Source organism: Urocitellus parryii, chromosome 11, assembly GCF_045843805.1.
Source record: "Urocitellus parryii isolate mUroPar1 chromosome 11, mUroPar1.hap1, whole genome shotgun sequence".
NCBI classification, from domain to species: Eukaryota; Metazoa; Chordata; class Mammalia; order Rodentia; family Sciuridae; genus Urocitellus; species Urocitellus parryii.
In genome coordinates this window covers 51,514,030-51,528,886 of record NC_135541.1, presented here as the reverse complement: position 1 = coordinate 51,528,886, position 14,857 = coordinate 51,514,030, and the positions used below count along the sequence as shown (strand labels likewise).

The 14,857-nt window shown below is 32.9% G+C and overlaps 1 protein-coding gene across 2 annotated transcripts in view; it reads right to left on the bottom strand.

Annotated features, from left to right (window-relative positions):
- The window catches only part of Lrrc7 (leucine rich repeat containing 7), a 420,763-nt gene that overhangs the window by 290,586 nt on the left and 115,320 nt on the right, over nucleotides 1–14,857 (bottom strand). For both annotated transcript variants that reach the window (XM_077791099.1, XM_077791100.1), the window contains exon 3: nucleotides 8,979–9,096. In XM_077791099.1, the coding sequence (XP_077647225.1) occupies nucleotides 8,979–9,096 (118 nt within the window). The remainder of the gene's footprint in view (nucleotides 1–8,978; nucleotides 9,097–14,857) is intronic.

Here is a 14,857-nt window from a genome sequence, read left to right as displayed (position 1 = left end):
CAATCAATCAACAAGTACATGAAAAAATGCTCACCATCGCTAGCAGTCAGAGAAATGCAAATCAAAACTACCCTAAGATACCATCTCACTCCAGTAAGACTGGCAGCCATTAGGAAGTCAAACAACAATAAGTGCTGGAGAGGATGCGGGGAAAAGGGCACTCTTGTTCATTGCTGGTGGGACTGCAAATTGGTGCAGCCAATTTGGAAAGCAGTATGGAGATTTCTCGGAAAGCTGGGAATGGAACCACCATTTGACCCAGCTATTCCCCTTCTCGGTCTATTCCCTAAAGCCCTAACAAGAGCATGCTACAGGGACACTGCTACATCGATGTTCATAGCAGCTCAATTCACGATAGCAAGACTGTGGAACCAGCCTAGATGCCCTTCAATAGATGAATGGATAAAAAAAATGTGGCATTTATATACAATGGAGTATTATTCTGCATTAAAAAATGACAAAATCATAGAATTTGGAGGGAAATGGATGGCATTAGAGCAGATTATGCTAAGTGAAGCTAGTCAATCTTTAAAAAACAAATACCAAATGATTCTCTCTTTTCTTCTGCTAATAGTCAACCTCTACGGTTCTTTCTTTCACTCTTCCTTTAATATTTTACTTCTGTCTTCTCTCCTATATCACTTTTGTTCTCACCCTGTCCACCATTTGAAATTGTAAGCCATTTGACAAACTTGCTGTTTTTATTAGAGTAACTGATTCTACCATTTCTGTTTATTGTGAAAATTAACATTGTAAGTGTCACAGCAGAAACTATTTGGTTTAATGTTATAAATCGTTTGCATTGATTGTTGTTATTATTCGTCTCCCACTAAACAGTGAGGTACTGGAAACCTTCAGGAACACTATGAGTCCAAGGGTATAGAAACTCTACTGCTTCAGATCCATATTGTTACATGGGTAGACATACAAACAACATTAAAAATCAAGGGAACAAATAACCTCAAGCAAATCAAGATATTCCAATAATAGAATCCAGCACATCACAGTGGAAGAAATGACAGAGAAGGAGTTTAGAATATATATAGTTAAACTGATCTACAAAGTAAAGGATGATGGGGCTGGGGTTGTAGCTCAGTGGTAGAGTGCTTGCCTCGCAGGTGGAAGGCACTATTAGATCCTCAGCTCAGCACCACACAAAAATAAAACAAAGGTATTGTGTCCTTCTACAACTAAAAAAAAAAAAAAGGATAATGTAAGAGAGCAAATGTAAATAGCAAAAGATGAATTCAATAAAGAGATAAAGATTCTAAAAAAAATCAAACAGAAATCCTCGAAATGAAGAAGACAATAAACCAAATTAAAAATTCAATGAAAAGCATCACCAACAAACTAGACCACTTGGAAGACAGAACCTCAGGCAACGAAGACAAAATATATAATCTTGAAAATAGAGTTGGCCACAGAGAGAAGATGTTAAGAAACCATGAACAGAACTTCCAGGAATTATGAGATAACATGAAAAGATCAAATTTAAGATTTATCAGGATAGATGAAGGTGTGGAGATACGAACCAAAGGAATGCATAATCTTTTCAATGAAATAGTATCAGAAAATTTCCCTAATCTAAAAAATGAAATGGAAAATCAAATACAAGAGGCTTACAGGACCCCAAGTGCACAAAATTACAACAGACTCATATCAAATCACACTATAATGAAAATGCCTAGCATACCAAATAAATATTGAATTTTAAAGGATTCAAGAGAAAAATATCAGATTACATATAGGGGGAAACCAATATGGATCTTTGCTGATTTCTCAAACTAGACCCTCAAAGCTAAGAGGTTCTGGTATTACATCTACCAAGCTTTTAAAGAAAATGGATACCAACCAAGAATTCTATATCCAGCAGAATTAAGCATCAGATTTGAAGATGAAATAAAAACCTTATATGCTAGGCAAATTATTTTAAAAAGTTAAAATAATTTGCAACTAGAAAGCCTGTATTACAGAATATTCTGAACAAAATATTACATGCAGATGAAATGGAAAAAAAAGTAGAAACCAGCAAAGGGAGGAACTACACTAAAGGAATAGTCAATCAAAGGAGAAAATAATACAAATTAAAAACTCGAAATAAACCAAAATGACTGGGAATACAAATCATATCTCAATAATATCCTTGAATGTCAATGGTCTAAACTCATCAATCAAAAGACACAGACTGTCAGGTTGGATTAAAAAAACAATACCCAGCAATATGCTGTCTCCAAGAGACTCACCTCATAGGCAAAGACATCCACTGACTGAAGACAAAAGGATGGGAAAAAGCATATGACTCACTTGGATCTTGTAAACAAGAAGGCGATTCTATCCTCATAACGGATAAAGTGGCCTTCAAGCCTAAGTTAATCAGAAGGGTCAACGAAGGATATTTCATACTGCTTAAGGGAATTATATATCAGCAAGATGTAACAATCATAAATATTTATGCTCCCCCAAATGAGGCACCTATATACATCAGACAAACTCTTCTCAATTTCAAGACTCAAATAGACCACAACACAATAATACTGGGTGACTTTAACCACCTCTCTCACTACTGTATAGATCCTCTAAACAGAAACTAAACAAAGAAACTATAGAACTAAATAATACAATGAATAATTTAGACTTAACAGACATATATAAAATATTTCATCCATCAATGAATGAATACACTTTCTTCTAAACAGCACATGGATCCTTCTCTAAAATAGACCATATATTATGCCACAAAGCAACTCTTAGCAAATACAAAAAATTATAGATAATACGCTGCACTCTATCAGATCATAAAGGAATGTAATTAGAAATCAATGATAGAATAAAAAGTAGAAGCTACTCTAACACCTGGAGACTAAATAATACACTATTGAATGATGAATGGATAGTACAAGAAATCAGGGATAAAATAAAAACATACTTAGAGGTAAATGAGAGTAGGGATACAATATATCAAGATCTCTGGGACACTATGAAGGCAGTGCTAAGAGGAAAGTTCACTGCATTGAGCTCATTAATTAAAAAAGAATAGAAAGTCAACAAATAATGACCTAAAATTATATCTCAAAGTCCTGGAAAAAGACAAACGAAAGTCCTAGAAAAAAATCAACAACCAAAAGCAGTAGAAGAGAGGTAATAATTAAAATCAGAGCTAAAATCAACGAAATTGAAACAAAGAAATTTAAAAAAATAACCAAACAAAAAGTTGGTTTTTTGAAAAAATAAATTAAATTGATAAACCCTTAGCCATGTTAACAAAGAAAAGGAGATAAAACTCAAATTACTAAAATTTGTGATAAAAACAGAAATATCAAGATAGATACTACTGAAATAAGAATATAATCAGAAATTATTTAGAAAATTTATACTCCAATAAAACAGAAAATATTGAAGACACTGACAAATTTCTAGAGACATATGAACTATCCAAACGGAATCAGGAGGACATAATCAATTTAAACAGATCAATCTCAAACAATGAAATAGAGGATACCATCAAAAACCTACCAACAAAGAAAAGCCCAGGACCAGATGAATTGTCAGCCAAGTTCTACAAGAACTTCAAAGAAGAATTAACAATAGTACTTCTCAAATTTTACCATGAAATGGAAAGGAGGGAACCCTTCCAAACTCCTTCTATGAAGCTAGTATCACCCTGATACCAAAACCAAACAAAGAAACATCAAGGAAATACAACTTCAGACCAATATCCCTGATGAATACAGATGTAAAAATTCTGGATAAAATTATGGAAAATCACATGCAGAAACATATGAAAAAGATTATGTACCATGATCAAGTGGGGTTCTTCCCAGGATGCAAGGTGGGTTGAATTTACAGAAATCAATAAACAAAATGCATCACATCAGTAGGTTTTAAGACAAGAATCATATGATCATCTTAATAGGTACAGAGAAAGCATTTGACAAAACACAGTACCCCTTTATGTTCAGAAACTAGTAAAACTAGGGATAGTAGGAACATCCCTCAACATTATAAAGGCTATCTATGCGAAACCCAAGGGCAACATCATTCTAAATGGAGGAAAATTGAAATCATTTCCTCTAAAACCTGGAACAACACAAGGCTGCCTTCTTTCACCAATTTTATTCAATAATGTCCTTGAAACTCTAGCCAGTGTAATTAGACAGAAGAAAGAAATTAAAGAGATACAAATAGGAAAAGAAGAACTCAAACTATCACTATTGGCAGAGGACATGATTCTATATTTAGAAGATCAAAAAAATTCCATTAGAAAACTTCTAGAACTAATAAATGAATTCAGCAAAGTAGCAGACTATAAAATTAACATCCATAAATCAAATGTGTTCCTATACATCAATGATGATTCTACTGAAAGAGAAAAACTACCCTGTTCACAATAGCCTCAAAAAAAATTGGGGGAATCAAATTTAACAAAAACCCTCTACAATAAAAACTACAGAACACTAAAGAAAGAAATTAAAGAAGACTTTTAAAGATGGAAAGATCTCCAATGCTCCTGGATAGGCAGGATTAACATTCTCAAAATGGTCATACTATCAAAAGCATTATATAGATTTAATGCGATTCCTATTAAAATTCCAATGACCTTCTTCATATAAATAGAAGCAATCATGAAATTCATTTGGAAAAATAAGAGACCCAGAATATTCAAACCAATTTTTAGCAAGAAAATTGAAGTGGGAGGCATCACAATACCAGAACTTAAACTATAGTAAACAGCAATAATAACAAAAAATGGCATGGTATTGGTACCAAAACAGATATGTAGACCAGTGGTTCAGAATTGAAGACACAGAGACAAACCCACATAAATAAGTTTTCTCATACTGGACAAAGATCCCCAAAACATCCATTGGAGAAAACATAGCCTCTTTAACAAATGGTGCTAGGAAAACTGAAAATTCATATGTAGCAAAATGAAATTAAACCCCTCTCTCTCACACTACCTAAAAATCAACTTAAAGTAAATCAAGGAATTAGACACTAGAACAGAGAACCTACTCCTAATAGAAGAAAAAGGAGGCCCAAATTTCCACCATGTCTAGCTTAGGAATTGACTTCCTTAATAAGACTTTTTTTTTTTTAAGAGAGAGAGAGAGAGAGAGAGAGAGAGAGAGAGAGAGAGAGAAATTTTTTAATATTTATTTTTTAGTTACTGGCAGACACAACATCTTTGTTTGTATGTGGTGCTGAGGATCGAACCCGCACGCATGCCAGGTGAGCGCATTACCGCTCAAGCCACATCCCCAGCCCCTCCTTAATAAGACTTCTAAAGTGCAAGATGCAAAATCAAGAATCAATAAATTGGGGTTGGGGATATAGCTCAGTTGGTAGAGTGCTTGCCTCAAATGCATAAACCTCTGGGTTCAATCCCCAGCACTATTTTTTAAAAAAAAGAATCAATGGGATAGAATCAAACTAAACAGCTTTTTCACAGCAAAAGAAACAATCAATAATGAGAAGAGAGAGCCTACAGAATGAAGAATATCTTTACCACATACATCTCAGAGGATTAATCTCTAGGATATATAAAGGACTGAAAAAATTAATACCAAAAAACAAATAACACAATCAAGAAATTGGCCAAGTAACTGAACAAACACCTCACAGAAGAAAAATATAATCAAAATCAACAATTATAAAAAAAATGTTCAACATCTCTAGCAATTAGAGAAATGCAAATCAAACTGCACTGAGATTTTATCTTACTGCAGTAAGAATGGCAACCATAAATATGAGCAAAAATAAATGTTGGTAAGGCTTTGGGGGAAAAGGTACACTCATACATTGCTCTTGGGACTGCAAATTGGTGCAACCACTATGTAAAGCAGTACGGAGATTTCCTCAGAAAACTTGGAATTGAACCTCATTTTATTCAGTCATCCCACTCCTTGATTTATACCCAAAGGTCTGGAAATCAGCATAGTGACACAGCTACATCAAAATTTATAGCAGCTCAATTCACAATAGTCAGGCTTTGGAACCAACCTAGGTGCCCTTCATGAGTGGATTAAGAAAATGTGGTATATAAACACAATGGAATATTACTTGGCCTTAAAGAAGAATGAAATTATGTCATTTGCTAGTAAATGGATAGAAATGGAGAATATTGTGCTGAGTGAAATAAGCCAATTCCAAAGAACCAAAGGCCAAATGTTTTCTCTGATATGTGGATGCTAATTAACACTAAGGTAAGAAGGACAAACATAGGTACTTTGGTTATACAGAGGGGAGGGAAAGAAGGGGAGGAAGTATGGGGGTAGGAATGATAGTAGAATGTATTGGAAATCATCACTCTATGTGCACATGATGATTACATGTGTAACTACATCATGTAAAACCCCCAAATAAGAAGTTATATCCCATTTATGTATGATATGTCAAAATGCATTCTACTGTCATGTATAACTAATGAAAACAAATTAAAAAATTAAAAATAAAAAATGCCAATTTCTCAAGAGTATTATGTTTATCTTTGGTGACATATTTTTCTCATTCTTTTTAAAAATCAGATAACTTTTTATTTGCTTGAATATTCTGGCTAATTCTGCGTTAAGATCGAGGGATGTGGTATTTGCCCATATGATATTTTTTAGAAATCATAATACGGAAGTGGACTTTATGTATGAATATATATAAATATATAGGTAGTAGCAATTGTCATGAAAGTGCAGAAATACCAGTCCATACACATATGTGAACTATTCTTAAATCTAAGTAAAGTAAATCTATTCTTAAAAGAAGAGACAAATATATCTATTCTTAAAAGAATAATAGTAGGGGCTAGGGTTATAGCTCAGCAGCAGAGTGCTTGCCTCTTACATGTGAGGCACTATGTTTGATCCCAACACCACACACACACACACACACACACACACACACACGCACAAAGAATAATAGTAGATGTGAGGTCATCTTTCAATCGGTGAAAGTCTAATTGCTGTTCTCTCTCTATACATGCATATAGTCCTATGATTATCTTCCTGAAAAAAAATCTCTAAATGGTGAGTTCAGTTGGTGTAGAAAGATATTTGTATCCTTTGTTTATACTCTTATTACCACTTTCAAACAAAATGATATTTTCTATTTAGATGCAATCCTGTTGCAGGGAAATCTATAGGCTATATCTTATACTTGAATTCTTTTCTAGCAGTTTTAATTAATCTTTCATTCCCTAAGAATGTATAATTGCAATTTGTGAGATGTAATTAAGTACTTCATTGGATAGCATTATATGATATCACTGATTACTTAACGTGTGTCAATCTGATCTCTCCCCCCTCACAAATGACAGTGAAAACTTCTTGATGATTCTCAACCATTCCTTCATTAATTCTTTCAATACCAATTTACTGAGCTCCTAAATGTGTTACATACTCTTTTAGGCACTGGGAATATAGTGGAATACATAGCAAGAATAACAAAAAATTGGATGATCACTGAATTTTAATTCTGCTAAGGTGAGTCCACATGATATGCAAGTATTTTAAATACATGAGGCATCAGTTTCTCAGGTGGGAAAAATAAATATAACCAATGAAGGGGGATGGGTGTGCTTTTAGTGGATAATAACAGCTGCATCTTACTTTAAACAGGATGGTCAGGGAAGGCTTGACCATGGAGAGTACATTTAAGCAAAAGTCTGACAATGTTAGAGGAATGTGCAATGCAGATATCTTTGGAGGAGTGCTCCTGGCAGAATAAAGAGGGACAAGGCCACTGCGATACTATCATGGAGCTCTGTACAGCATCAGATTCCTCAGGGATATCATATTTCATGTGACTAGGAAATTTTTTTTTTCTGGTGGTCTTTTTAACAAAACAGATTCTAATTTACCTAGACTATCAAGTCAGTTTTTAGTAACTAATGTTGATGCTGTCTGAGCTTGGTTATAGTGATATGGAACCATCCTTAACCACATGGAATATATTACATCCTTTTCATATTCATGTCCTTACATTAAATATATCTTTACACACACCTGCTTATTTAATAATCTATAATCACTTGTTCAATGTCTAAGTCTCTTACTAGAACATAAGCTTCCTGAGGGCAGCGACCTGTTTTGTTCATGCCTAGCCCTTGGCACCAAGCATACTGACTGAAATACCCTCAGCACTACTTGTTCAAGAGCACACAAGCACAAAGTTTCACTGGCAAAGTTAACGTTGAACAGGTCATATTTCATATCTTCATAATGCCTAGATATAACCCCTGTGACTGATCATTGCTTTATTCTCATAAAAAGGAGAGCTGAAGTCATTTGGAGATAAATGATGAATTAATAAAGTTGCAGAAGGCTTTCTGAAGATCAAACTTCCCTTCCATGAATACAGTAAATATCATTAACATGAATATCAACATGAGCATCATTATCATCAAAAACACCAGGTACACAAGTTTGGTCAAATATACAACAAATACTATTAAGCCCTGGTTATTTACTGGGAACATCTCTGTTTGTGCTACATGTTGTACAACAAAAGAGAAAAGTCCCTCCCACTACATGAAGAAGTTTACAGTAGGGGTCAGAAAGTGATAGACAATTAGCATAGTAAATGAGCCAATTATACAATATTGTGAGGAGATTAAAGATAGGGGCCCAGTAAGAGAAACTGTGAGTATGATTTCATGTAGGGTAGAAAGCAGGCTTTTTTAAGTAGGTAATATTTGAAAACTGTTGGAAATATTCTGAGAATGAAGGGAAGAAGTAGTAAAGTGGCAGAAGAATATTCTCAATGAGACATCACATGTCTGAATTCAGAGGGAAAAGGTCTGAGTAACTCAGACTCATTGGTAAAACAAGAGAGAGGCTCTCTGTCTTTGCATTATAATTTAAAATTTAATTTTTCAAAAAAATTAACTTATAGTTTTAAGAAAACCAAAGAAAAAGTTATTTTATATTATTTACAACAAAAATCACATTTTCAATAAAAATCAAGATATTTGGAGATGAGAATCTTACCATTTTTACTGATGTCGAGTTCTTTAAGATTAACTAAACTAGCAATTGAGGTTGGCAGACTTGAAAGGTCATTATCAGGAATACTTAGTTTTCGTAGAGCTTGACAGTTGAACAATTGCTGAAATAGAAAATAATCATTTATTAGATCACAATTTGGTCAAGTCCATCATACATAAACTTAGTAGCAAAATTCAAGGCATGATTTTTATCAATGCAGTAGAAAGAAAGCCAGCTATAAAAACTTCACTTTCTCTTGTTCTTGTTTTCACAGTGGTTTCATGTTCTGTGTCCGTGTTCATGCCTCGTTATTTTCTGCTATCCAGATGCAAAACCCCAAGTATTCTATTCTTTCCCCTTCTGTTTGCCATTTACATTCAATTTGCTGCTGAATCCTACTTATTTCTTTTCTTTGGAAATAACTTCTGGCATCTATTTCTATTCCTGCAGCTACGAGGATTACCTCAATTCTCTTTTTGTGCAATCATGTTACATTTCATAAAGCATTACTTCCATTTCATCAGGTTGAACAGTTCTTTATATGTCTTTGGTATCCCCCTACACTGCTTCATAAATACCTAATAAATGAAACATTTAACTTCTGATATTCAGTGAAAAAAACCCCACTGGTGGTTAGTTCATATTTTGTATCAGACCGAAGTAGTAGGTGGGGAAGAGCCAGGTGCTAAAGAAATGGTTTTCAAATTCAGCTATAATCACTAGTGGATGGAAGTGCTTGTTTAAAATGTGGATTCTCAGGCTCTACTCAAATAGGTACTAATACAGCAGGTCTGGGAAGGAGGTAGAAAAATGTCGGCAATTTTATCAAGTACACTGGTGATCTGAATATTTTAATGTAGGTACTTATGGTACTATATTTTTGAAAATAATAAATTCAGTTTTTTAGCTTTGTCCAACTCATCTTGATGACTACACGATATAAACAGCTGGGACAGAATTTTTATTCATTTCTGGAAGAATTATCTTAAGGAGATCTTTTTTGTTCGACACTTTTGTTTTGCTGCATTTCCATAGATGACGTCTTTGGTATCCATGACTATGCAATTGGCCCACAGCATATTTAACTACCACTTTCTCCTACATGTAATTCATTATTTATGGGGAAAAATAATGTAGCACATAGTTGCTATTTTTTTAACTCATTAGTTTTTTCAAAAGTAGATTGTACTTGTTACAAAAGATGAAATATGAAGTTTCATTTTTGGCTCTTTACAGAGATTATCTGCAATATTTCATGTAAAGTTAGAATTAATTTTCAATATCTTGTAAAGAAAGAAATGTTGTTGATTCTTTTTATAAAACCTCAAAAAGAAAATTTTAATGGGTACTTTGACGGACAGTTTCCACTAAGTACTAATTTTCCTTCTAAAGAAATAGGAAAAGAGACATCTACATACATAGTAAAAGTTAATTCAAATTTAGTTACAGTCTTTACTATTTTGTTAGAATTGTTACATCTTCACCTACCTGTAATATGGTTAGTTATATATTCATGCACTTAAAAAATTAATTACCTCATCACTGATTTAGTGAGATGTAATAACCATTCTTTAGTCTGAGTATGCTAACCATTTTAAGCAATGTTTAGTCTTTTCTTTAGTTTAATGCTTTCCAAAACATAGCTTGTTTTTAAAATTGTTCCATTATCACAACTGAATTCTCAAATGCTCTTAAAGATTAGCAGAAGTCCCAGGGATCTTCAATTTTAAATGGCGAGTCACATCAGGAACAAACGACGTGGAAATTCCTGAACATGTTATAACAGAAAGAATCTAAGACCTATTTGGTATAGAAGTTAAAGAGGATCACATCTGGTATCTCATCAGTATGTTTTCAGTCTTTGCTTATCTGTTTATTATCTGGGCAATCCTGTGCAAATTACATAACATTTCTGAAACCACCATTTTCCTTGCCTATACAATGGGAATAATAAATTACTTAACATGAAAAGTTATTGAGAAGATTAAATGAATTAATATATTTTAATAAATTCTAAGTCCTGCATTTCCCCATCCTAATATCTCTGATATTTGGAATTCTTTTTATGATTAAAAGTAAGTTATTTTTAAGGAGTACCTTTTTCTTTATATTACCATAAAAATGATGCAACCTATAATCAATAGACTTAGATATGATGAAATGTAAAATGTAATACCGTGGTTGGCCCATAGTAAAACTTGATAATTGTTAGAAATTAATGACATTTATATCCACAGATACAGTGGGACACCTTTATAGTAATCTACTTCTACTTCTTACTTGATAAGGAAGTTTTTGAGGCAGGAGGGTCATGCCTGATTCATCTTGGTATACACCTACTTCCCTTCTGTATACCAAGGTGACTAGCCCAGTTTCTTATACAAAGTATGTGCTGAATAAATGTTTTTGAGAGTATGCACAGATAACTGAAGGGAAAATGAGAAAAGTGCTAAATTCTAGCTGACACAAACAGTTTCCTTGAATGGGAAGCTTCAGAGAGGTAAACAATCTCAGCAGAGTCCACGTTTCATAAGGCTTCTTAATATGAGTGAAATTCTTAATATGAGTCATGGTGTCAACAAACTGGTAAAGAAATTAAGATGGTAATTTAATGGCTTTTTCAATATTCAAGCTTTGAGTGCAAATGAAGAATGATTCTGAAATAGCTGCCATTCTTCAGTATAGTAGAATATAACAAATATAATTAATAGCTAATTGAGCAACTAATGATAATGGTTTTCCTTTGCTAGTGATATCTCACATTTCAAAAACAATAAAAGTATTTTGAGTCTTAAAACATTTAAATGTTAACGTGCTCTTTCTCTTTGACTAAAGGAAACAATTTAATCAAAGAAATTGGTTTGAGAAGCTATCAGTTTAAATTGCTGATTCTGAGTTAGACATTTAGACCTGAGGCACAAACAGATTTGTGTGTGTGTGTGTGTGTGTGTGTGTGTGTGTGTTTATGTGTGTGATAACCAAGACAAAAGAGAAAATCCCCAAAGTTGAAAATAAAAATATTGGGGGCTGAAAATGTATATTCTAAAAGGTATTATTTCATTCATTCATTCACTCATTTATTTATTTATTCATTTATTGATTCATAAAAAACCATTTAGAAATTAGGCAAAGTGCAAGGAACAAAAGTAATTAAGACCAAGCAGCTGAGCCCAGGTTCTTTCTGCTTTCATATTCAGACATAAATCTAAATACACTGTGAAAAACTACATTGGAGTAGTGGAATCACACAGGTAGGATATCAGCACAATTTGTGTTAATGATGGTACTTGAGCTAACTTTCAGAAGTATTCCCCAAAAAGCAATAAAAAACAGAGATCTCCCAAGTCAATGTTAACTTAGCCAGGTGAAGGATAAAGAGGAGACAATTTTACACTTGGTGTATCTGAAGACAATCCCAATTCAAAGAATATGTAACACAAACTTGTTTCAGATATTTACTAAATAGCATGAGGAGACTTAGATCTTGGAGTGAATGTGCTGAGCCTACAACATCTACATGCATTTAAAATATATTTACTGAATATCTGTTATATATTAGTATGCCTCCACATGCCATATAGAAACAAACATAAATCTCCTCTGAAGGTATGAATTTTCAATTTAAGCCTTTATTTCCCAAAGTTCCAATAAACATAAGATCATTAAAAAATTGTTAAATGTATAATGAAATAATTGCATTGAGTGAGATGTTACAGGAAACAAAGAATCAGGCCTATAAACAAAACAGATATTAAAATTATAGAGCATAAAATGAAAAATTCAGTGTTCTATAGAACAATAGGTAATTATAGTCAATTAGTGACATATTTCAAAATAAGTAGAAAAGAAGAATTCAAAGCTTCCCAACACATAAAAATGATAAATGTTAAAGGAGATGAAAATGCTAATTACCCTGATTTTATCATTATATATTCTAATTGAATAATCTTATAATACCCCATACACATTACAAATATTATGTGTCAATTAAAAAAATAGATTTAGAAAAAATTTTTAAAACTCACAGCTTATTTCTCAACACCAATTAAAGCAGAAATTCATTAGATGCTATCTCTAAATTACCGAGAGTAAAGAATCTTATATTTACAGGTATCTTTTTTTTTAATAAAAAGAGCAAAAATCAACATTTCAGAAAGACAAACTGAGTTTACCACCATGAAACTTGTACTAAAGCTGCCAAATGATGCCTTTTAGTGAGAAGGAAATGATCCCAGATGAAAGGTCTGACAGAATAAATGTCAATAAAATTTAAAAACATGAAAAAAGGAAAATGTGTGGTTAAATCTAAACAAATACTGGCTATATAAGACAACAATAAAATAGCTAATTATTGGATTAAAAAGTTCAATGTAGAACTAAAATTCTGAAAAACAAATATACATTTTTCAGGAGAAAGATAATTAGATTAAAAACATTTCTCTGATTTTTCCCATTTTGGGGGAGGAGGGTATTTATTCACTCAAATATGTGAATCAAGTTAAAGAAGTGTGTTAAAGCCTGCACAATGGTGCATGCCTGTAATCCCAAAGGCTCTAAAAGCTGAGCAGGAGGATTGAGAGTTCAAAGCCAGGCTCAGCAAAAGCGAGGCATTAAGCAACTCAGTGAGACCCTGTCTTTAAATAAAATGCAAAACAGAGCTGGGGATGTGGCTCAGTGGCCAAGTGCTCCTGAGTTCAATCCCTAGTACCAAAACAAACAAACAAACAAACAAACAAACAAAATCCCCAAAACAAAGAGTTATGTTAAAATTTATAGAATGACAACTCAAAAAAATAGAAATAAAGTTATGATTTCCTTGTTGGAAAAGGCAAGATAAATGGAATGAGATAAGGAGAAAAAAAGATTTTTAATAAATATAATAGAAAAATGTAAGACTCAGAATGAAATGGATAAAAATGAAAAATAATAGTGAGATAAATTAATACAAATATATCAATAATTGCCATCAGTAAGTATGGGTTAATCTCTCCAGTTAATTAATAGGATTTCAGCAAAGTGGATTAAAACTAAAAATAATCAAGCTATATGCTATTTTCAGTGGCACATCAAAACTTAATGAGATTATTCTAATAGACTCATATAGAACAGTGACTCAGCTGCTATAGAATACTTTTTTAAAAGTGGAAAATTTGCAGTTGACTGTGTACTAGATGTAAAGAAGTCTCAATAAACTTCACAGGCTTAATATCAAAAAGAACATATATTGGGGGTTGAGGCTGTGGCTCAGTGGAAGAGGGCTTGCCTAGCATGTGTGAGGCCCTGATTTCGATTCTCAGTACCACATATAAACAAATAAATAAATACAGGTCCATAAAAAAGGAATAAAGCTATTTTAAAAAAGAACACATATTGGTCAAAAATGCAACTGAATCATATATTTTTTATGCAGAAGTAAACTTTTAAGCATTTAATATATTGACAAATATTTAAAAACTAAAATTTAACAATTCATACACCAAAGAAGAAATGACAAAGAAAATTACAGAATACAAATAAATAGTGAATATTAATATTAAAATTGACAGAATATAGGAAGAATAACTGATGACAAATCTGTAGCCTTCAATACTTATATTAGAAAAGATAAGAAGCTGAAAATGAATGAAGTAAGCATTCAGCTGACGAAGGCAGAAAATGGACAACAGAATAAGGCTAAAGAATTAGAAAGGAGGAGGTCATAAAAGAGCCCATCTTAACAGTTTGTGAAGAGGAGGGGCAGGGGGACTGAAACAGCTGCAGAAAAACTGAAGCAAGCCAAGGACATTCTTGGTCCAAGGACAGGAATGAAATCCTTTTGGGTCATTGTTTATATCTTATGATTGTTTTGGCCTTTTTTACGTTTTTCTAGTGAAATGTGCATA